At 58.8% G+C, this 20,740-nt stretch overlaps 1 protein-coding gene and 1 long non-coding RNA gene across 2 annotated transcripts; one reads left to right on the top strand and one right to left on the bottom strand.

The window, feature by feature from the left end:
• The first annotated feature begins 943 nt into the window (after positions 1-943).
• Positions 944-20,686, top strand: NOS3 (nitric oxide synthase 3). The gene is made up of 26 exons (XM_047763053.1): positions 944-1,158; positions 2,710-2,827; positions 3,186-3,334; positions 3,558-3,720; positions 4,037-4,128; positions 4,221-4,362; positions 4,974-5,113; positions 5,219-5,393; positions 5,920-6,021; positions 6,765-6,959; positions 7,078-7,151; positions 7,304-7,448; positions 7,673-7,777; positions 11,882-11,949; positions 12,573-12,689; positions 12,797-12,971; positions 14,740-14,872; positions 14,989-15,067; positions 15,168-15,355; positions 15,890-16,062; positions 16,645-16,855; positions 16,944-17,031; positions 18,257-18,378; positions 19,264-19,412; positions 19,791-19,985; positions 20,076-20,686. Exons 1-26 carry the CDS (start codon positions 1,001-1,003, stop codon positions 20,235-20,237), a joined length of 3,618 nt encoding a protein of 1,205 aa, XP_047619009.1. The 5' UTR covers positions 944-1,000; the 3' UTR covers positions 20,238-20,686.
• Positions 10,738-19,880, bottom strand: LOC125117283 (uncharacterized). The gene is made up of 3 exons (XR_007132578.1): positions 19,797-19,880; positions 14,927-15,047; positions 10,738-11,365 (listed from the first exon to the last, which is right to left on the bottom strand). It is a non-coding gene; the product is annotated as an uncharacterized LOC125117283 (long non-coding RNA).
• Positions 20,687-20,740: the final 54 nt, after the last annotated feature.

The raw sequence follows: 20,740 nt of genomic DNA, 5'->3' as shown, positions 1-20,740 counted from the left end.
GACATGTTTGTTTATCTGCCTGTCTGCCTCCCCTTGTCTCTGCCTATCCCAGTCTCTCAACTTCCGTTTCTTTCTCACAGGTCCTCTTAATCTCTAGGGTCTCAAATCCACGAGGCTTGGACCTCTGCAGAGCCAGGTGCCCCAGCTCATGGTCCTTCTCCAGCCCCTGGATGGCCTAGAACTACAAACCCCAGCATGCACTACTGCTCAAGGTGCCTGAAGCATGCCTGTGCGTGCCACCTGCATTCTGGGAATCGTAGTTTCCTATGCTCTCGCTAGGGCTTCGAGATCTCCCCCGTGGGCAGTCTCCGCCTCTAGCCCTGACTGCGGAGTCTATATGCTGACCTCCCGCCCCCAGGGAAGCATGCGTCACTGGATGACAACGTGGGGGCGGAGGCCCTGGATGGCAGCTTCCTGCTCTTTTGTGTCCCCCACTTGAGTCACAGGGGGTGGAGGTTCCAGGAAAGTGGGGCTGGGAGGGGAAGGGATCCCCGAATGATAGAGCCAAGGACAAAGGGTCAGTGCATCCTTGCTAGGCCTGTATCCCCAAGAACCCCAAAGGACTGAAAGGTAGGGGTCCAGGAGCAGAGACAGAGGCAGGGAGCACCGGGGAGAACCTAGAGACTCCTACGGTCGCTCAAAGTCTGGGGATCATCGCCTGCTCCCGATACAGTGCCCACCTTCTACCCGCCCCCTCAGGGCAAGGCCAGCAAGGGCGATATGGAAGGCCTCCCCTCCGGTCAGACGCCTGGGTTCCCACTTATCATCCCTCGGCCTTAGAGCAGAGCCCAGGCATCCGGCCCCCCAGCCTCTGGGCCTGTGGGCATGGAGCCGAGGTTTCGAGCCTCCCAGCCAGCCTGGTTCCTGTCCCATTGTGTGTGGGGCAAGGGCGGAGCGAGGGCCAGCAGCGCAGAGCCCCTCCCACTGCCCCCTCCCCTTCTTAAGGAAAAGGCTCCGGCTCTGCCCTGAGTAACAGAGCAGACGCCTGGCCAAAGCCAACATGGGCAACTTGAAGAGCGTGGCCCAGGAGCCCGGGCCACCCTGCGGCCTGGGGCTGGGGCTGGGCCTCGGGCTGTGCGGCAAGCAGGGCCCGGCCTCCCCAGCACCTGAGGCCAGCCAGGCACCGGCACCCGCTCCCGCGCCAGCGCCAGACCACAGGTGAGGGCCACGGAGGCTGGAAACAGGTGGCAGGAGGGCGGGTGTCAAGGCCCGAAGACCGGGCTCAGAAGGGCTGGAACCTGCAGCCCAGTCAGGGCCATGTCACCAAGCCGAAAGGCTGTCAGCGTGGAAGAACAGGATGGTCAGGGAGGCTCAGGGGACCCGGCCCAGGGCCAGCAGGCCACGGACGAGAGTCAGGGGCAAGGGCGCCAGCTTTCCAGGTGCAAATGGCCAGGCCATGAATGCTGCCCTGCTGACGAGAGCTGTTTGACTCTGAGCAAGTGCCTTAACCTCTCTGAGCCTCCATTTATATAAAATATGGATATAGCAGTACTTACCCCACAGGGTTTTTGTAGGTTTCTAGTTCGCGGCAAGACTTCAACAAACAACATGATTATTTAGCAGGAGAAGAAAGGAGCTGGGGAGCAGGTACAAGGAGATGAAAGGATGGGGGAGAGAGTTGGGCTGGAAAACTGAGGCCCTCCATGAGGGACTAAGAAGGCAGGGCAGCTGGGCCCTCGTCCCCTGCTCCGGTCGCCTCCTCCCACCAGCCATCTACCCCAGGACTGACCCTGCAGCCCAGCCTCCAGAAGGGGCCCCTCTGGGGCAGAGGTCCCTGGGGCTAGGAAGGCCACAGCCCAAGGCCAGGTGGGGCACCAGGCCAGGCAGAGGAGCTCAGTGGGGAAGGGCTCAGGGGCCAGGGGCCCTGGCGCACAGACGCACCAGAGGCCTGAGTCCCTCCCTTCCTCCCCAAGGCTGGGCTGGCGGCTCTGGGAGGAAGTGATAAGGCCTCTGAGGCTTCCCTTCACAGGACGGCTACTGTCAGGAGGGGTGTGAGCGAGCGAGCGGGAAATCTGGGCTGAGGAATCCCAGCTGGGGCTTCCTTGCCTGGGCCCCCAGCTCCCTCTGCTCAGGGCTGGGTCCAGCTCAACCTCTGGGGCTTGGACACCCTGTACGGGAGTCAGGGGGGGGGACGGTGGCAGTGGTCATGAGGACCCAGCCATGGGCCAGGGGCTCAGGATCCCAGTGCCACCACCCCAGCAGCCCCGGGGTCTGGCTGAGCATTGCCGAGAAGAGTGAGGTGGGCCTGGGTACAGAGGGGACCGTCCTTTCCCAGGCGCCCCCTGAGCCTCAGATGGCACCTCTGTAAAAGGGGCACCGTACTGTGTACCTCCTAAGGCAGTCATAAGGGCTGTGAGAAAAGGTAAGAAAACACACGGGGAGTTCCCGCTGTGGTGCAGTGGATTAAGACTCTGACTGCAGCAGCTCCAGTCCCTGTGAAGGCTCAGGTTCCATGTCTGGCCCAGAGCAGTGGTTAAAGGACCCAGCGCTGTCACTGTGCGGCGTAGGTCATAGCTGTGGATCAGATTCAATCCCTGGCCCGGGAACTTGCTTGTGCCACGGGTGCGGCTATTAAAAAAAAAAAAAAAAAAAAACAGAAAAGAAAAAGAAGGCCCATGGGAAGCCAGCAATAAGTCACTGGATTCGTCACGCTGTTGGGGGGGTCTCCAGAGCGGCTGAAGGTGACACGCTTCTCTCTCATGACCCCAGCCCGGCTCCCAACAGCCCCCCGCTCACCCGGCCCCCAGAGGGGCCCAAGTTCCCTCGCGTGAAGAACTGGGAAGTGGGGAGCATCACCTACGACACTCTGTGCGCTCAGTCACAGCAGGTGAGGCCCGAACCCCTCGGCCCAGTCCGGGTCCAGGAGGCTGAGGCCAGGCCCCTCCGGAGCCGGCCCCTGGTGTCCAGGAGGAGAGGAGACCGGGCCGAACCGGAGGGCTGAGGGACATGCAGGGGACGTGGATCACGCGCAGCCTCCAGCCCTGGCCATTTCTGCCCCTTTCTGCCCGAGCCCCGCCTCCCTGTTATTTCCAGTCTTAGCCCAGGCCCCGTCCACCTCCCTTCCCGACCCTCGTTCCCTCTGCCCCAGACTCCACCTCCAGGCCCCAGGCCCACGGCCCCTGCGCCCCCATGTGGTCCTGACTTTTGTGCCACCCGCTCGCTCGCCTCCCCCGCCCCCAACCCAGGACGGGCCCTGCACCCCCAGACGCTGCCTGGGATCCCTGGTATTTCCACGGAAGCTGCAGAGCAGACCCTCCCAGGGCCCTCCACCCACGGAGCAACTGCTGAGCCAGGCCAGGGACTTCATCAACCAGTACTACAGCTCCATCAAGAGGTGAGACCCTCCGCTGAGACCCGCAGCCCGTCCTTGTCCTCCAGCCTGGGTCCTGCCGAGACCTAGAAATGGTGACAGGTCCCCCAGGACCACTCCCATTCCTCCCATCCTGACCCCACGCAGGGCCTGTGAGCTCAACACCCACCACGTCACCCTCCCCCCAACACTCACACAAGCCAGGGGGCTCCCCCCATGACTTCCTCCGGCTCCCCTTCCTCCCCAGGAGCGGCTCACAGGCCCACGAGCAGCGTCTTCAGGAGGTAGAAGCCGAGGTGGCAGCCACCGGCACTTATCAGCTTCGAGAGAATGAGCTGGTGTTTGGGGCCAAGCAGGCCTGGCGCAACGCTCCCCGCTGTGTGGGCCGGATCCAGTGGGGGAAGCTGCAGGTGTGGCAGGCTAGCAAACCCTCCGTGTGGGGACTGGGGGACACAGAAGAGGAAAAGAGGGTGCGGTGGCTCCTGAGGTTTCAGGGAGGGGGGAGTGGGAGATGCCCGCCCGTTCCCTTAGAGACTGGTACCCAGGGTCCGTGCAGGTGCAGGTGGTCAGGGAGCCTCCGCGGAGGAGAAAGAGCCCTGGTTCGCAGCTTGGGACACCCCCAGCCTGGACACAGGGCCATGACTCCCTGCCCTACCTCCTCCCCTGCTCCTGGGGCTGGCACTCAACAGCCCCATCTCCCCCCTGTCCCCTACCCTGGGGGCTCAGGTGTTCGATGCTCGGGACTGCAGCTCTGCACAGGAGATGTTCACCTACATCTGCAACCACATCAAGTACGCCACCAACCGGGGCAACCTTCGGTGAGTGTCCCCCACCCTGCTCAAGGCCCCGCCCCTCCCCCTGCCGCCAGGTGGTGAGGTTGGGATCTGACTAGCTCTTGTCCCCGCATCAGCTCGGCCATCACAGTGTTCCCCCAGCGCACTCCAGGCCGCGGGGACTTCCGGATCTGGAACAGCCAACTGGTGCGCTATGCAGGCTACAGGCAGCAGGACGGCTCCGTGCGGGGGGACCCAGCCAACGTGGAGATCACCGAGGTGGGCACAGGGAGGCAGAGGAGGGGGAAGCCATCCCGTGAGGGGTGAGGTAAGGGGGTCCAGTCGAGAGCCGTCAGTGAGGAGTTCTCGCTGTGGCACCATGGGATCAGCTGTGCCTCTGCAGCGCCAGGACGCAGGTTCAATTCCACCCGGCACAGTGGGTTAAAGGATCTGGCATTGCCACAGCTACGGCACAGGTCACAACTGCTGCTCAGATCGGACCCTAATTCCAAATGCCAAGGGGTGGCCAAAAATGGGAGGAAAAAAAAAAAAGGAGCTCCAGTGGTGGCTCAGCGGAAATGAATCTGACTAGCATCCACGAGGACACAGGTTCAACCCCTGGCCTCGCTCAGCAGGTTAGGGATCCGGCGTTGCCGTGAGCTGTGGTGTAGGTCGCAGACATCACTCGGATCTGGCATTGCTGTGACTGTGGTGTAGGCTGGCGGCTGCAGCTCTGATTTGACCCCTAGCCTGGGAACCTCCATAGGCCCCAGGTGGGGCCCTAAAAAGACCAAAAAAAAAAAAAAAAAAAAAGAGCAGTCAGTGAAGCAGGGACAGGAGATGCCAAAGAAGGGACCCCTCAGACCCAGCTCTGTCCTTGCTCCCTGCAGCTCTGCATCCAGCACGGCTGGACCCCAGGAAACGGCCGCTTTGATGTGCTGCCCCTGCTGCTCCAGGCCCCAGACGAGCCTCCAGAACTCTTTGCTTTGCCCCCTGAGCTGGTCCTCGAGGTGCCCCTGGAACACCCCACGTGAGCACAAGAGGGACTGGGGCCCACAGAGGAGGGGGCTGCCCAGGGGGGTGGCCAGGCCGGTGAGGCTCCGCTGGGGCTCACCCTACACCCTGGCATCCACAGGCTGGAGTGGTTCGCGGCCCTGGGCTTGCGCTGGTATGCCCTCCCAGCAGTGTCCAACATGCTGCTGGAAATCGGGGGCCTGGAGTTCCCAGCGGCCCCCTTCAGCGGCTGGTACATGAGCACGGAGATTGGCACCCGGAACCTGTGCGACCCTCACCGCTACAACATTCTGGAGGTGAGGACCAGTGGCGCTGCGGGGGGAGGGCAGGGAGCTGCATGCCCACCCCCTCTGGGGCTGACACCGGATCCACAGGATGTCTGTCACAGGGAGAATCTGAGCGAAGTCAGATCTAGTTCTAGTCTGCCTCCTAAACTAGGGCTGCGGAGGAAGGTGCTGGAAGCACCGAGGCTGGGGCTGGTGCCTGCGGGTGAACGTGTGGTTCTTTATCTGGAGGTTGGATCTGTAGGTCTACACAGCTGTCATCAGATTCTCAAGGCGGCTCTTGACTCGAAGCATGTTAAAAACCCACTTTAGAGATGAGAACTTAAGACCCAGGGCTGAGCAGTACCTGGCCCCAGGTTCCTCTCTGCTCTGTGGTGCCTCTGCAGGCAAGAACCTGAATCAGCCCCAAATGAAGCAGTCAGGCCTCCTGACGGCCACCCATCCCCTCCCCCACTCCCACTGCCTAACTGGAGACCAGATGCTCTCCACCCACCCCTGCCTCCCCCATCCCTGCCAATGCCATGTGCCCTGCTCCCAGGATGTGGCCGTCTGCATGGACCTGGACACCCGGACCACCTCGTCCCTGTGGAAAGACAAGGCAGCTGTGGAAATCAACCTGGCTGTGCTGCACAGTTACCAGGTACACAGGCCCTGACCAGCCAGGAGCACATGGGACCGGAGCTGAGGCAGCTAGAAGGAGTTCAAGAGCCCCACACGGGGCACATCGGGCCTGCACTTCTGTTGTTTTTTGTTTTCTTTTCTTTTCTTTTTTCTTAGGCCACACCTCCGGCATATGGACGTTCCCAGGGTAGGGTCGAATTGGAACTGTAGCTGTCAGCCTAGGCCACAGCCATAGGAAGGTGGGATCCGAGCCGCGTCTGCGACCTACACCACAGCTCAGGGCAACTCTGGATCCTTAACCCACTGAGGAAGGCCAGGGACTGAACCCACATCCTCACGGATACCAGTCAGTTTCTTAACCCACTGAGCCACAAGGGAACTCCCGGGCCTGCAGTGCCGGGGATGCAGTGCAACGTCCCAGGCGCTACCACGTGGGAGCCCAGCGGATCAGCGCATGCTCAGTAATCCCCTCCCGGGGCATGCTGAGTATCGCGATGTGGGACCCGCTGGCTTCTAGAAACTGTAATTCCAGGATGAAGGGCAGGCTGAGCGCTGGAATTTGAGGAAAGTGGTGCCTGCTGAGCACTTAAGTGGGGTCTCAGGAGTTTGGGCAGTTTTGGTGGGGGGCACGCAGATGGCGGAGATGGGAGCACGACCTCGCCTGCCGCAGCAGTTACGGGCGACACTGAGGTTTGAGGTGAGGGAAGTGCAGGGTCTGGGGGCCCCGTCTGAGCCCCTCCCTCGTCCCCCGCCTCCCCGCAGGTGGCCAAAGTGACCATTGTGGACCATCACGCCGCCACGGCCTCTTTCATGAAGCACCTGGAGAACGAGCAGAAGGCCAGGGGCGGCTGCCCTGCCGACTGGGCCTGGATCGTGCCCCCCATCTCAGGCAGCCTCACGCCCGTCTTCCACCAGGAGATGGTCAACTATGTCCTGTCCCCGGCCTTCCGCTACCAGGTGACCGCCCCGCCAGCTCTAACTGAGCAGCCCCCACAGGCCTCCAACCTTTGCGTTTTTTTTCCTCACTTCTCCCTCCCCTCCCGCCCCCACCCTCACCCCCATCACTTCTCTGCAGCCAGACCCCTGGAAAGGGAGCGCAGCCAAGGGCACCGGCATCGCCAGAAAGAAGACGTTTAAGGAAGTGGCCAAGTAGGTGCCCTGGGAGTGCTGCCCTTCCCCCACACCCAGGGGGCTCCCCGCCCCTCCACACCCACCGCGACCTTACTTGGGGCACGCGCGCTTGGGGAGGCCCTGGCTCCGTGCGCCTGGGACCCCCTCACCCCACCCTGGCTCGCTCTCAGCGCGGTGAAGATCTCGGCCTCACTCATGGGCACCGTGATGGCGAAGCGAGTGAAGGCGACAATTCTGTACGCCTCCGAGACCGGCCGGGCCCAGAGTTACGCACAGCAGCTGGGGAGGCTCTTCCGGAAGGCTTTCGACCCCCGGGTAGGACTGAGCCCCTAGGGCAGGGGTCTGAAGTGGGGGTGGGGTGGGGAATGACCTCTGTCCAATCTTCAGACACACCTGGAGGACAGGAAAGGGTCACAAGTCAGGGCCCAAGAGGAACCCCAGGATCTGAGTCGGGACCTGCGGAGGGGTGGGGGGGAGCATAGAGTGAGAAGGACCAGGGCAGTCAGCCCCCAGGACATCTGTCCTCTCCTTGCCTGTAGGTCCTGTGCATGGATGAGTATGACGTGGTGTCCTTGGAGCATGAGACGCTGGTGTTGGTGGTAACCAGCACCTTTGGGAACGGGGATCCCCCGGAGAATGGAGAGGTGAGGGGCCCCTGGGAATGAGGGGCGGGGCCATACTGGAGCGCTGAGCAGGACTCCCGCCTCCACGATGGAAATCGGAGATGCCCTGAGAGTTCTCCACAGCCAGAGCGTGGACCGGAGGTCCTGCCAAGCCACACTTCAGGGCCATCCTTGTGGCTGCACCCCTCCACACTTGCTACACACACACACACACACACACACACACACACACGCTTACTGGGTTCCAAGTCTTTATCAATCAGAGTAAGTGCTTAATAAGTAGAAGGCACTTTCTGGCGGGCCAGACAGTGACAAGAGGGAAAGACAGCACCTAAAATGAGATCTCAGCTTTGTCTCTTCTTTTTTTTCTTTTTTTGGTCTTTTTGCCATTTTCTTGGGCCGCTCCCACGGCACATGGAGGTTCGCAGGCTAGGGGTTGAATCAGAGCTGTGGCTGCCAGCCTCTGCCAGAGCCACAGCAACTCGGGATCCGAGCCGCATCTGCAACCTACACCACAGCTCACGGCAACGCCGGATCCTTAACCCACTGAGCAAGGGCAGGGACCGAACCCGCAACCTCGTGGTTCCTAGTTGGATTCGTTAACCACTGCGCCACAATGGGAACTCCTGTCTCTTCTTTTCTTAATGAAAGAAAAAGAGCACCGCTCAGATGCCAACAGAGGTTAAGGAACTTCACTTTCTAAACAAATCCTGGAAGAAACAAACTAGAGTCCTACCCTCGAATGTTTTGTTTTGTTTTGTTTTTGCTTTTTTAGGGCTGCACTACCGGCATATGGAAGTTCCCAGACTAAGGGTCCAATTAGAGCTACAGCTGCCGGCCTAAACCACAGCCACAGCAACACCAGATCTGGGCCGCATCTATGACCTACACTACAGTTCTCGGCAAAGTTCGATCCTTAACCCACGGGGCGAGGCCAGGGATTGAACCTGCATCCTCATGGATACTCATCAGGTTTGTTACCACTGAGCCACAGCAGGAACTCCCGAATACTCTATTGTTAACCATCATCTCTGCTGCTTCTCTGTCTCTGGCTGCCCCTGGCTACTCATTTCTGGGGGCTTTATCTGTTTCTGCTTCTAAATGCCTTCTCAGCATTAAGAACCCCGGAGCAGAATTCTGAAGGAAGCCTTCCCCCTTACCTTGCTGCCCGTTTCAGTCCTTCTGATCTGCCTTTTAAAGAAAAATAGAGCAATTCCTGTGGTGGCTCAGTGGGTTAAAAATCTGACTGCTATCCATGAGGATGCAGGTTCGATCACTCAGTGGGTTAAAGGAGCTGGCTTTGCTGCAGCTGGGCTCACATTCAATCCCTGGCCCGGGAACTTCCATATGCCAAGGGTGTGGCTGAAAAAGAAAAAGAAAGAAAAATAGAGTTTCTAACTTTTATAGTGTAAAAGTAATTTTTACGTCCATGTGACCCACAGTCAGAGCTAAACATTTTTATCACTTAGAAAGTCCCCTTGTTAATTCCCCAGGTCAGCCCGCTTCCCCATCTCCCACCAAAGGTGACCACTCTCCTGACTTCCGTCACCTGTTCTAGAACAACCTAGATGGTGGGGGGCTGCAGCATGGTATTCTGGCTTCTTTCCCTCAGCCTGTTTCAGAGGTTCCTCTCACTGTTGAGTGATTCAGGGGTTCATTCCTGTCCACGGCGGAGCGGCGCCTGGGGCATAAACAGTGTATTTCCCCCCCACCCCCCGCCCCCGCTGACGGACACCTGGGCTGTTTCCAGCACTTGGCTATTGTGAATTAAGCTGTTATGAACATTCTTGTGCAAGGCTTTTGTGGCCTTATGTTTTCATTTCTCTTGGACAAATACTTAAGAGTGGGATGTCTGGGTCAGTGGGTAGATATGTGTTCACTTCTTAAAATTTATTTTATTTATTTTTTTAATTTTTTTGTCTTTTTAGAGCTGCACCCACAGCATATGGAGGTTTCCAGGCTAGGAGTCGAATCAGAGCTGCAACTGCCAGCCTACGCCACAGCAACCTGGGATCCAAGCCACATCTGCGACCTACACCACAGCTCAAGGCAACGCTGGATCCTTAACCCACTGAGTGAGGCCAGGAATCGAACCCATGTCCTTATGGATACTAGTCGGGTTCATTAACCACTAAGCCATAATAGGAACTCCTACTTTTTTTTTTAATGAAACTGCCAAAGACTCAAACAGATTGAACTGCACGCTAGTTCTGTGCATTTCAATGTGTGTGTACATCTCACCTTGAATTTTTTTTTTAATGGAGCAAACCTAGGCATTTGCCCCACAGAAAAAGGCATATATTCACTAACAACACAAACAAGAATATTTATAGCAGCACTATTCATGATATCTCCACACTGGAAACAATTCAGATAACTCTCAACCATAGACTGGAGAAATGCATCATTGGCTATTCAAACGAAATGCAGCAACAAGGGTGAACAGATTTCAACCACACTCAGCAAAATAGATGAATCTCAAACATCATGTGGAGGAAAAGGAGCCAGACACAAAAGGATCAGACCATAGGATTCTGCGTTAAGTTCAGAAACAGGCAAAACTAATCCGTGGTGTTTTAATCAGGAGAGTGGGTATTTAACTGGGGGGCGGGGTGGGGGGTGAGCACGAAGGTGACAGGTGACCTCTGGGGTGCTGGTGATGCTTCTTGATGGGATGCTGATTACACCAGTAGGTTCCATTTGTGAAAATCTATAAAGCTGTGTGTTTGGGGAGTTCTGTCGTGGCTCAGCGGAAATGAATCTGACTAGCATCCATGAGGACGCAGGTTCAATCCCTGGCCTCACTCAGTGAGTTAAGGATCCAGCATTGCCATGAGCCGAGGTGTAGTCCACAGATGCGGCTTGGATCTCACCTTGCTTTGGCTGTGGTATAGGCTGGCAGCTAAAGCTCCAATTTGACTCCTAGCCTGGGAACCTCCATGTGCCTCGGGTGTGGCCCCCCCCAAAAAAAGACAAAAAAAAAAACCAACTGTGCGTTTATAACATGTGGCTTTTCTGTAGGTACATTACACTTCAAGAAAATGTTCAGAAAATAAAATAAAGGTAGTACATGCTAGTTACAGTGAACCCATAAACCCAGCACCTAAATGCACCTGCAGTTAACTCAGGGATGTCATGGCCTTGCCATGTGTTGTTTTTTCCTGTGTAAAGGTTGTTGCATGTAGTTCTAAGCTGTTTCCCGGGCAGCACGTGACACGGCTCAGCCTTTTAGACGATGTCAGTGTCACTAGCGATCACGGCAATGCAGGGAGATCGAGAGCTGGTTTCTCCCTATCACATCGGCTAAAGCGTTAGCGGCTGGTCACAGCCAGTGTCGAGAGGAGGGAGGAAAGAGGAAATCGTCCTCCCGATGCTGGACGGCTTGACTGTCCCATCAAGCTTTTAAATCTTACGACTCAGCAATTCTGCTCCTAAGAGCTACCCTGTGAAATATGCAAAGGAGGAAACACGTGTATATGAGCGGTTGAGCACTGTCCAGAGACCATCCAGATGTCCTCAGTCAGGGGAGTCGGGCACACGATGGTACCCACAAGTGATGGGATACTATGTAATCATTCCAAAGAATGAGGCCAGTCTTGGTGTGTGGACCTAGAAGGACATCCATGATAGGTTATTGACAAAAAGCATGTAAGTAAAATATAGTCCCCTTTTTATTTTTCTATTTTTTATTCTATTTTATATTTTTAGGGCCACACCTGCGGCATATGGAAGTTCCCAGACTAGGGGTCGAATTGGAACTATAGCTGCCGGCCTACACCGCAGCCACAGCAACGCAGGACCTACACCACAGCTCGTGGCAACACTGGACCCTTAACCCACTGAGCAGGGCCAGGGATTGAACTCTCATTCTCCTGGATCCTAGTCAGGTTCACTAACCGCTGAGCCGCGAAGGGAACTCCCTTGTTTTTATTTTAAAAAACTAAACTGTAAATACAGATGTGTGTGTAAGTACAACGAAGCAGGCAGGGCTCAAGGGGTAAACAGCTGTCCGTGGTCCACAGCGGGGCTGTGAGGCTGGAGGCAGGACGAGGGCAGAGTTGCTTTTCTATTACTTTACACTCTCCTGCAGCGTTTTCATTGGATACCAACACTTCCTCTCCGCAGAGTTTCGCAGCAGCCCTGATGGAGATGTCGGGCCCCTACAACGGCTCCCCTCGGCCTGAACAGCACAGGTGAGTGGGGGTGGGGGTGATGGGGGCGGGAGAGGAGGGGGCAGTGAGGCATTTGGAGACTCAAAAGGAAAGGAGATCTAGAAGTTCCCCTTGCGGCTTAGCGGTAACAAGACCAACTAGTATCCATGGGGATGTGGGTTTGGTCCCTGGCCCCGCTCAGTGTGTTAAGGATCTGGCATGCAGCTCGGATCCCAGGTGTAGGCCGGCAGCTGCATCTCTGATTCGGCCCCTAGCCTGGGAACTCCCATATGCTGCCAGTGTAAAAAAAAAAAAAAAGAAAGAAAGAAAAGGGGTCTAAAGAGGTCTCCCTCTGGGCAACAGGTAATTTTCCCAACAAGCTGAGGACACGTGAGCAGAGACGTTCTTGAGGCCTGCCCACTTGCTGTCCCAGGACTCTTGAAGGGCCAGTCGGTCCTGAGGTCACCTTCAGAGAGAGGAGGGGGGAGGCCAGGCCGGAGGCTCAGAGACACCTGGAACATGGGCCCTCAGCCCCAATCCCGAGCCTGCTTCAGGGAGCGAAGCCAGCTCCAAAGGCGGAGACCCTGAGGCTGTCCCCTGCTGGGTCTGGCCCCGGAATTGTCTCCAGTGCCCTGTGACACCCTCGTCTTCGTCCTCTCTTGCAGGAGTTACAAAATTCGCTTCAATAGCGTTTCCTGCTCAGACCCGCTGGTGTCCTCCTGGCGGCGGAAGAGGAAGGAATCCAGTAACACAGACAGCGCGGGGGCGCTGGGGACCCTCAGGTCCGGGGAGCCTCAGCGAGGGGAGCTGCGCAAGCTGGGGGGACAGCTGCCTGCGGCACACAGGGGAGGGACGAGGTGGACCCCAGTAACGGCTCCCTGCACCCCAGGTTCTGTGTGTTCGGGCTGGGCTCCCGGGCATACCCCCACTTCTGTGCCTTTGCTCGTGCGGTGGACACACGGCTAGAAGAGCTGGGTGGGGAGCGCCTGCTCCAGCTGGGCCAGGGTGACGAGCTGTGTGGCCAGGAGGAGGCCTTTCGCGGCTGGGCCCAGGCCGCCTTCCAGGTGAGCCCCCAGGCCTGGCCGACATTTCACTCCCGCCACCCTCCAGCCCCAGTTCAGACTCACTCCCACCTGGACACCTGCCCCGAGACCTGCAGCCCTGAAGCCGGGGCCTCAGCAGTGCCCCAACTCATTTGGTCCCCTGGCTCATCCCGTTCCTCCAAAATCCACCTGCAACCTGCCACTGCCCTTCTGGCTGATTCCTGAACAGTGAGGGACAGCATGGCCCTGACAGTGTGGGAGGAGACTGGCCTAGGCGGAAGAGAGCAGCCAGGAAGCCTCAGGCAGGCCCAGGCTGCCCCCCACCCCAGGTGGGCGCCGCAGGTGAGGGTGCAGGGGCAGGATGGAGGAAGAAGGGAAGGAGCAAGAGAGGATTAGACATGGGCTTCTCCTGTGGTGCCGCAGATGAAGGATTCAGCCTTGTCACTGCAGTGGCTTGGGTCCAGGTTCGATCCTTGGCCTGGGAAATTCCGTGTGCCACAAGTGTAGCCAAAAACAGAGAGGGTAAGAGAGAGGCAAGGGCTGAAGCTGAGAAACTACGGGAAGTCAGAGGCCAGACAGGCTTGGGGTGGTCCCTGGACTGGAGGGAGTCCTGGGTTCTGGGCGTGGGGCTGGTTCTAGGACAGGCTGGTCCCGGGGCTGTGACTTTCTGATTCTGGGCTTCCTGCAGAGCCACTCTGACTGGGCTGGGAACTAGGCCTGGAGATGAACAGGGCTCCTTCTCCCAGTCCTGACACAGCTCTGAGCCAGGGTCCCGAGGCTGGGGCTCAGCAGCCCTGGCCTGATGGCGAGGAGGAGGGCGGCATCCCAGGAGGCGGGCTGGGGAGGGCGGCGGCACAGGTGCGGGGATCGCTGGGGGCAGGAGGAGGAGAGGGATTGGAGAACAAGACTAAAGAATCCTGACAAACAGTAGCGACAGGAAGCTGGGATTGGGGCAAGAGAAGGGAGGAGCATGGCCTGAGGTTTGGGGACACGGGGACATGACATTAGAGGCACAAGGTCAACTGGAGGAGCTTCCAGCCCCAAGCAGGAAGGCTCTGAGCTAAGCAGGGTGGCAGCGGTGGGGGTAGGAAGGAAGGGAGGGGGCCAAGGAAGGAAGGAAGAGATACAAGACCTTCCACGCACAAAAGAAAGATTAACAGGACCAGAGATATGGGGTGGGAGGGAGCAACCAGTCCTGGGGAGGATACACACCCTTCCCGGGGGGCCAGCCCCTGCTGTGCTGTGCAGGGGAGGACACGCCAGCCAGAGACCCTTCCCGTGGCCACCAGAATTCTGTGTGCCACTCCAGGAGCACGTGAGGGCTTTACATAAACTATCTCATTGAACCCCAGTGGGTCTTTAAGGAGGTGGAGAGATGGAAGCTGGTAAGTATAGAAGCCAGAACAGGAACTCAGTGCCGAAGGCGTGGATGCGTTCACTGAGGGCTCCCATGTGCCAAGAGCTGTGCGCCACGGGCCACGAGATTCACGCCAGAGTAACTAGCAAGTGGCGGTGACACATGCAAAGGAATAGCCAGCACAGCAGCTGAACCCAAAATGGGCTGAGGATCACAGTGCCATCAGGCCCAGCCCTGTCTCTGGTCCCTTCCTTCCAGCCCCCAGGGCTGCCTCCCCCACAGGAGCGAGCCTCCAATGGGACCGCTGCTCCGGCAGCCCCGGGAATGGAAGGGGGCAACCGGGGACCCAACAGGCCCAGCTCCACCTCCCCGCCAGCCCCACTAAGCTCAGGTGGGCTCAGGTGCTCCCCAGCCCTCACCTCCCACCCCCAGGCCTCCTGTGAGACTTTCTGCGTGGGGGAGGATGCCAAGGCTGCCGCGCGGGACATCTTCAGCCCCAAACGGAGCTGGAAACGCCAGAGGTACCGGCTGAGCGCCCAGGCGGAGGGCCTCCAGCTGCTGCCAGGTACGCCCCAACGCCCCCCCGACTCTCTGGACTCCCTGCGGTCCGCAGACTGACCTGATCAGGGGCCAGGCCCCGGTCCCTGGCTCAGTCCATCTCATTTGCCCCCCGCCCCGTAGGCCTGATCCACGTGCACAGGCGGAAGATGTTCCAGGCTACGGTCCTCTCGGTGGAAAACCTACAAAGCAGCAAGTCCACGTGAGAAGGGCCCTCCCAGCCCGTCCCTGCCCCTCCCTCCCCAGAGCTGCACCCCCGCCCCAGCCCTCCTCTAACTGCCCCTCCTCTCTCCCATCCCCAGCCGGGCCACGATCCTGGTGCGCCTGGACACTGAAGGCCAGGAGGGGCTCCAGTACCAGCCGGGGGACCACATAGGCATCTGCCCGCCCAACCGGCCAGGCCTCGTGGAGGCGCTGCTGAGCCGTGTGGAGGACCCGCCGCCGCCCACCGAGCCTGTGGCAGTGGAGCAGCTAGAGAAGGGCAGCCCTGGTGAGCGCGGCGCGGTCTGGGGCGTGACAGTGAGAACCACTCCATCCCTTTGGCTCCAGAGTCCTCTCAGGTTCAGGACCTGGCAGAAGGCTGCCACCTTCACTCATAGCCACTGTGTTGCCTCGTGCCAAGCTAGTCCTGCTGGAGTCTCCTTTTTCAGAACCCACACCTACACCCCCCATTAGAAGCCATCCCCTGCCTCTGGGCACCTCCCAAAGGCTTCCCCGGCAGCCTAGCCTGCTCTGTAGCTGGCAGTGGGTCTCCCTTCTGCTGCACCAGTGCCTGGAATTCAAATAAGCTGAGCGAGCGAGCAAGGGGCAGGAGCCCAGAGAACCGAATCCAGCAGGGACCCTCAAACACATACACATACACAGAGGCTGCCCAGACAGGCCCACTACCTCTGTTCACGGGCTTGGTCTCCCATGAGGCGCCATGAGGTGTGGCTTGTCCTCGTGTACTCCCCAAGCAGTCCGAGCCCCAGACGATGCCGTTGTGGCGTGGCCACCTCCTCAGAGCACCCCGTGCACCCCCCAGGTGGCCCTCCTCCCAGCTGGGTGCGGGACCCCCGGCTGCCCCCGTGCACGCTGCGCCAGGCTCTCACCTTCTTCCTGGACATCACCTCCCCGCCCAGCCCTCGGCTTCTGCGGCTGCTCAGCACCCTGGCCGAAGAGCCCAGCGAACAGCAGGAGCTCGAGACCCTCAGCCAGGTTGGGAGCCACCCCGGGGCAGGGGGCGGGGGGGAGGGGGAGCAGGGGCCAGTGAGGCGGGATGAGCAGGGGGAGGGGAACCCACCTGGCTCTAAGGAGTTCCTATTCATCTCTGTATTCTCAGGCCTTAAAGAGACACAGAAAAGTTGCCTCCAGAGATGTTTACTGGCCTCAGAATTCCCACTGTGGCTCAGCAGGTTAAGAACCTGATGAGTATCCACGAGGATGCAGGTTCAATCCCTGGCCTCACTCAGTAGGTTAAGGATCCAGCATTGCTGCAAGCTGCAGTGTAGGTCACATATGCAACTTGGATCTGGTGTTGCTGTGGCTGTGGCGTAGGCTGGTAGCTGCAGCTCCGATTCGACCCCTGACCCAGGAACTTCTATATGCCATGGGTGCGGCCCTAGAAAGACCAAAAAAAAAAACAGAGAGAGAGACAAAGAGAAATGCTCGTTGGCCTGCACTGAGGATGGAGAAACCCCAAGGAGGCTCAGCCCCAGAGGGGTCGAGAAGGGAAGTCAACAGGCCAACAGGCAGGGCCAGAAGGTCCCAAGCTCACTGCCCCCTCCCTGCCCCTGCCAGGACCCCCGGCGCTATGAGGAGTGGAAGTGGTTCCGCTGCCCCACGCTGCTGGAGGTGCTGGAGCAGTTTCCATCTGTGGCACTGCCCGCCCCGCTGCTCCTCACCCAGCTGCCTCTGCTCCAGCCCCGGTACTACTCCGTGAGCTCGGCGCCCAGCACCTACCCGGGAGAGATCCACCTCACAGTTGCAGTGCTGGCCTACAGGACCCAAGGTGAGGCTGGGGAGGAGGGGCGGGGCCGGGGTCACAAGGGACCCCGGGATGGACCTTTTACTGGCCCGCTCCCTCTCCAACCGCCTAGATGGGCTGGGCCCCCTGCACTACGGAGTCTGCTCCACGTGGCTGAGCCAGCTCAAGCCTGGAGACCCTGTACCCTGCTTCATCAGGGCGTAAGTGAGCGCTGCAGGGGGTGGGGTGGGAGGGGCCCCGAGAGTGTCTGTGCAAGCGGGGTGGACCGAGTGCCACTTGGATGGATGGGGACAGATGGAGGAATCGGTGGGTGATGGCGCAGGGTGAGCTTTGGTGAAGGGTTGTTGGGAGCAGAGGATCCCCCCCCACACAACATATCAAGGGCAGGGCATCCAGTTAAGCCACTTTAGAACTCTGGCTAAGCTTTGGGCCTTTCAGGACTTAGGGTCCTGCCTGGAAACTGCAGCTCCCAGAGACGGGGCTAGGATTCGACCCAGCAGGCCCTCCCGCCATCCTTGGGGTTGGCCTGATGTTGGCAGGCATGGTACCCGGGAACTGCAGCGGGTCTGCATTTAGTCCAGGAGGAACTAGTTAAGTGACCACAGTATCACTGAGGACTCAAAGGGAAGGATCTCAGGATCCCTGAGAGGCATGTGCTGCGTTCAGAAGTCTTGCCCCATCCAGCACCCAGGAGCTGAGAGTCTCAAGTGGGACAAAGAAGAGTTCCCAGGATGTCACCAGCTGGGTCCAGTGACCCAAACCCACCCAGGAGGCTAAATTACAAATAAATAGCCAATCTAGTGAATATAAACCAAATACCAATGTTGAGGCTATTGTTTAAAATAAAGACACTCAGGAGTTCCCGTTGTAGCTCAGCGGGTTAAGAACCCAACTAGTATCCATGAGAACGCGGGTTCAATCCCTGGCCTTGCTCAGTGGGTTAAGGATCTGGCGTCGCCACAAACTGCAGTGTAGGTCACAGACATGGCTCGGATCTGGCATTGCTGTGGCTGTGGCATAGGCTGGCAGCTGCAGCTCCAATTTGACCCCTAGCCCAGGAACCTCCATAAGCCTCAGGTGTGGACCTAAAAATAAAAATACACACTCTGAGCGAACCCATTATGAACAAAAAAACTACCTGTCCTGTCCTTACTCATACTTTATATGTCCTAAACGGAGACACCAAAACATTCAATTCAAACTTAAGCTTTATTTCCTTTGACCCAACCTCCAGAAATCACAGGTCCAAGGAGTCTCTGCCTATAAGCAGAGTTCTTTTATTAAACACACTGCTTACTGAGCCAGACACAAGCATTAACTCGTTTTCAGTGGAAGTTGAGCTCTCCTCTTTCCACCCTGCTGAGGCTGAGGAGAATGGGGGAGCCAGGAAAGCAAAGCGGGCCTGATGGAGGATCTCTTGACTAGGGCTCCCTCCTTCCGGCTGCCACCTGATCCCAGCTTGCCCTGCATCCTGGTGGGCCCAGGCACAGGCATTGCCCCCTTCCGGGGATTTTGGCAGGAGCGGCTGCACGACATTGAGAGCAAAGGTGAGGCTGGGGCCAGGGGAATGCCTGGAGGGCAGGAGGGAGTCACACAATTTAAGGACGGGGGTGAGGGTGGGGAAGCAGAAAATAGAACAGAGGTGAAGAGAAGCTAATTAGACCGATGGGTGAAGGGCCTGCAGGCAAGGGTAGTGCCCTGCTGGTCTGGGTTTGCGCCAGGCACAAAGTAGGTGTTGGATTACACTAAGAACAAAGGGAACCGTGGACTTCTCTTGTGGCACAGCTACTTAAGGATCCGACGTTGTCACTACATCGGTTTGGGTCACTACTGTGGCTCAAGTTCCCTGACCTGGGAATTTCTACATGCCACAAGAGTGGCCAAAAAAAAAAAGAGGGGGGAACAAAGGGAACCAGAAGTCTGGAGAATATAGGGCTGGGACTCAGAAGGTGGAAATGCCCCAGGTGGACTCTGGACTGTGCCTGGGGTGTGTCTGAGTCCCAAGGAAGCTACAGGGTATTCAGTTGGGGCATGGGGTGCCCAGGAGAGCTGATAAATCAAAAGAATGGGGCTGTGACCAGGAGACAAGGATAGAGTTCAGGAACCGAAGGTGTCCGAGAAGATGGGGATGGAGCGGGGTTGGGGCTGCTCTCCGACGGCAGTGTTAGACCCCACAGAGGGCACGGAGTCTGAGTCAGAAGCCCCAGTTGTAGCACATTGTCACCACTGGCCCTTCCACCAGAGGGAACCACCACCTCCTGTGTCCCTCCGCTTCTCCAAATCGGGGTCAGGCAGGGTCTCTAGGAAAGTACCCTGCACCCTCCTAGAGCCAAACAACTCAGAGTGGTGGTTCTGCCCGAAAGGGTGGGCTGTCAGCCTGGTGAGGGTGGCCTGCGTGAGGGAGCTCTCCCAAGCCGCAACCGTGCTTGCAGGGCTGCAGCCCGCCCCCATGACCTTGGTGTTCGGCTGCCGATGCTCCCAGCTCGACCATCTCTACCGCGACGAGGTGCAGGATGCCCAGCAGCGCGGGGTGTTTGGACGCGTCCTCACCGCCTTCTCCCGGGAACCCGACAGCCCTAAGGTGCGGGACCCTGAGCGCGCAGGGGTAACTCGAAGCCAGGGACAAGGGAAGAACCGACGTGCGCTCCAGCGGGACGCCCGGGCCCTGGCCGGCCCCGCCTTCTGCAGTGTGCACCCTCCGCTTGGCTCCTCAGCTCCCACCCCAGCGGCACTGAGACACCCGCCCCACGCGGCCCCACCCTGTGCCAAGGTCCCTTTCGGCCTCACCCACGCACACCCAAGCCCGGCCCCTTGCTTGGCTAGGTCTCTCTAGGCTCCACCCCCGCGTACCTAGGCCCCGACCTGGCGTGCCCCGAATCTTTTCACACCCAGGGCTCTCCTTACCCCCTACCCCCGGGGCCGGCCCGCCAGGGTCTGCCCCTAACCCGCTTCCCCTCAGACCTACGTGCAGGACATCCTGAGGACGGAGCTGGCTGCTGAGGTGCACCGCGTGCTGTGCCTCGAGCGGGGCCACATGTTTGTCTGCGGCGACGTCACCATGGCAACCAGCGTCCTGCAGACGGTGCAGCGCATCTTGGCGACGGAGGGCAACATGGAGCTGGACGAGGCCGGCGACGTCATCGGCGTGCTGCGGGTGCGGAGGGGCGGGGCCCTGGCGGGGCGGTGCCCACGGCGGCTCCCAGCGCCCGCGCGGGCTGTGACCTTCCGCCCTCTTTCCCCGCAGGATCAGCAACGCTATCACGAGGACATTTTCGGGCTCACGCTGCGCACCCAGGAGGTGACAAGCCGCATACGCACCCAGAGCTTTTCCCTGCAGGAGCGACATCTGCGGGGCGCAGTGCCCTGGGCGTTCGACCCTCCCGGCCCAGACACTCCCGGCCCCTGAGAGCCCTCTCGCTTTCCACCCCGGTTCCCCGGAGAGCGGCCGTCAGTCTACTCCGAAGCTGCCACTCTCCTGTTGGCCTGACCAGGACCAGGCACCTCTTCCTCCCCTCCCGAGGTGCCTCCCCACTGCTGTCCAGAGTCTGCAGAGACTGGCCTTATTCCTGGGACTCTCTCTCTCTCCCCACCTGTTTCCCTCCCTTGGGTCTGAGTAACCGGAAGCCCCTCCCGGCAGTGGTATTCCGGAGACTAGAGTCAGCCCTTCGGTGGAGTTAGGTGAATTTTAGATTCCCCTCACCTCTCTCAGGAGTATCTCTCTCATCTCATCTTAAAACCTGATCTGTAAATCATTTAAATATTTATTACTGGAGATTCACCGTAATAGACTGGACCAGAAGTTACCAGAGCTACTAAGACCGCTTCCTGACCCAGAGTTGTCAATACAGTTAGAGAGTGACAAGCTTTGTTTTTGAACTTGTGCAGACGGTGGGGGTGGTAATTCTTTGA

The sequence above is a fragment of the Phacochoerus africanus genome, chromosome 16 (assembly GCF_016906955.1).
Source record: "Phacochoerus africanus isolate WHEZ1 chromosome 16, ROS_Pafr_v1, whole genome shotgun sequence".
NCBI classification, from domain to species: domain Eukaryota; kingdom Metazoa; phylum Chordata; class Mammalia; order Artiodactyla; family Suidae; genus Phacochoerus; species Phacochoerus africanus.
Note: the sequence above shows the minus strand (reverse complement) of the source record. Positions and strands in the feature narration are given on the sequence as shown.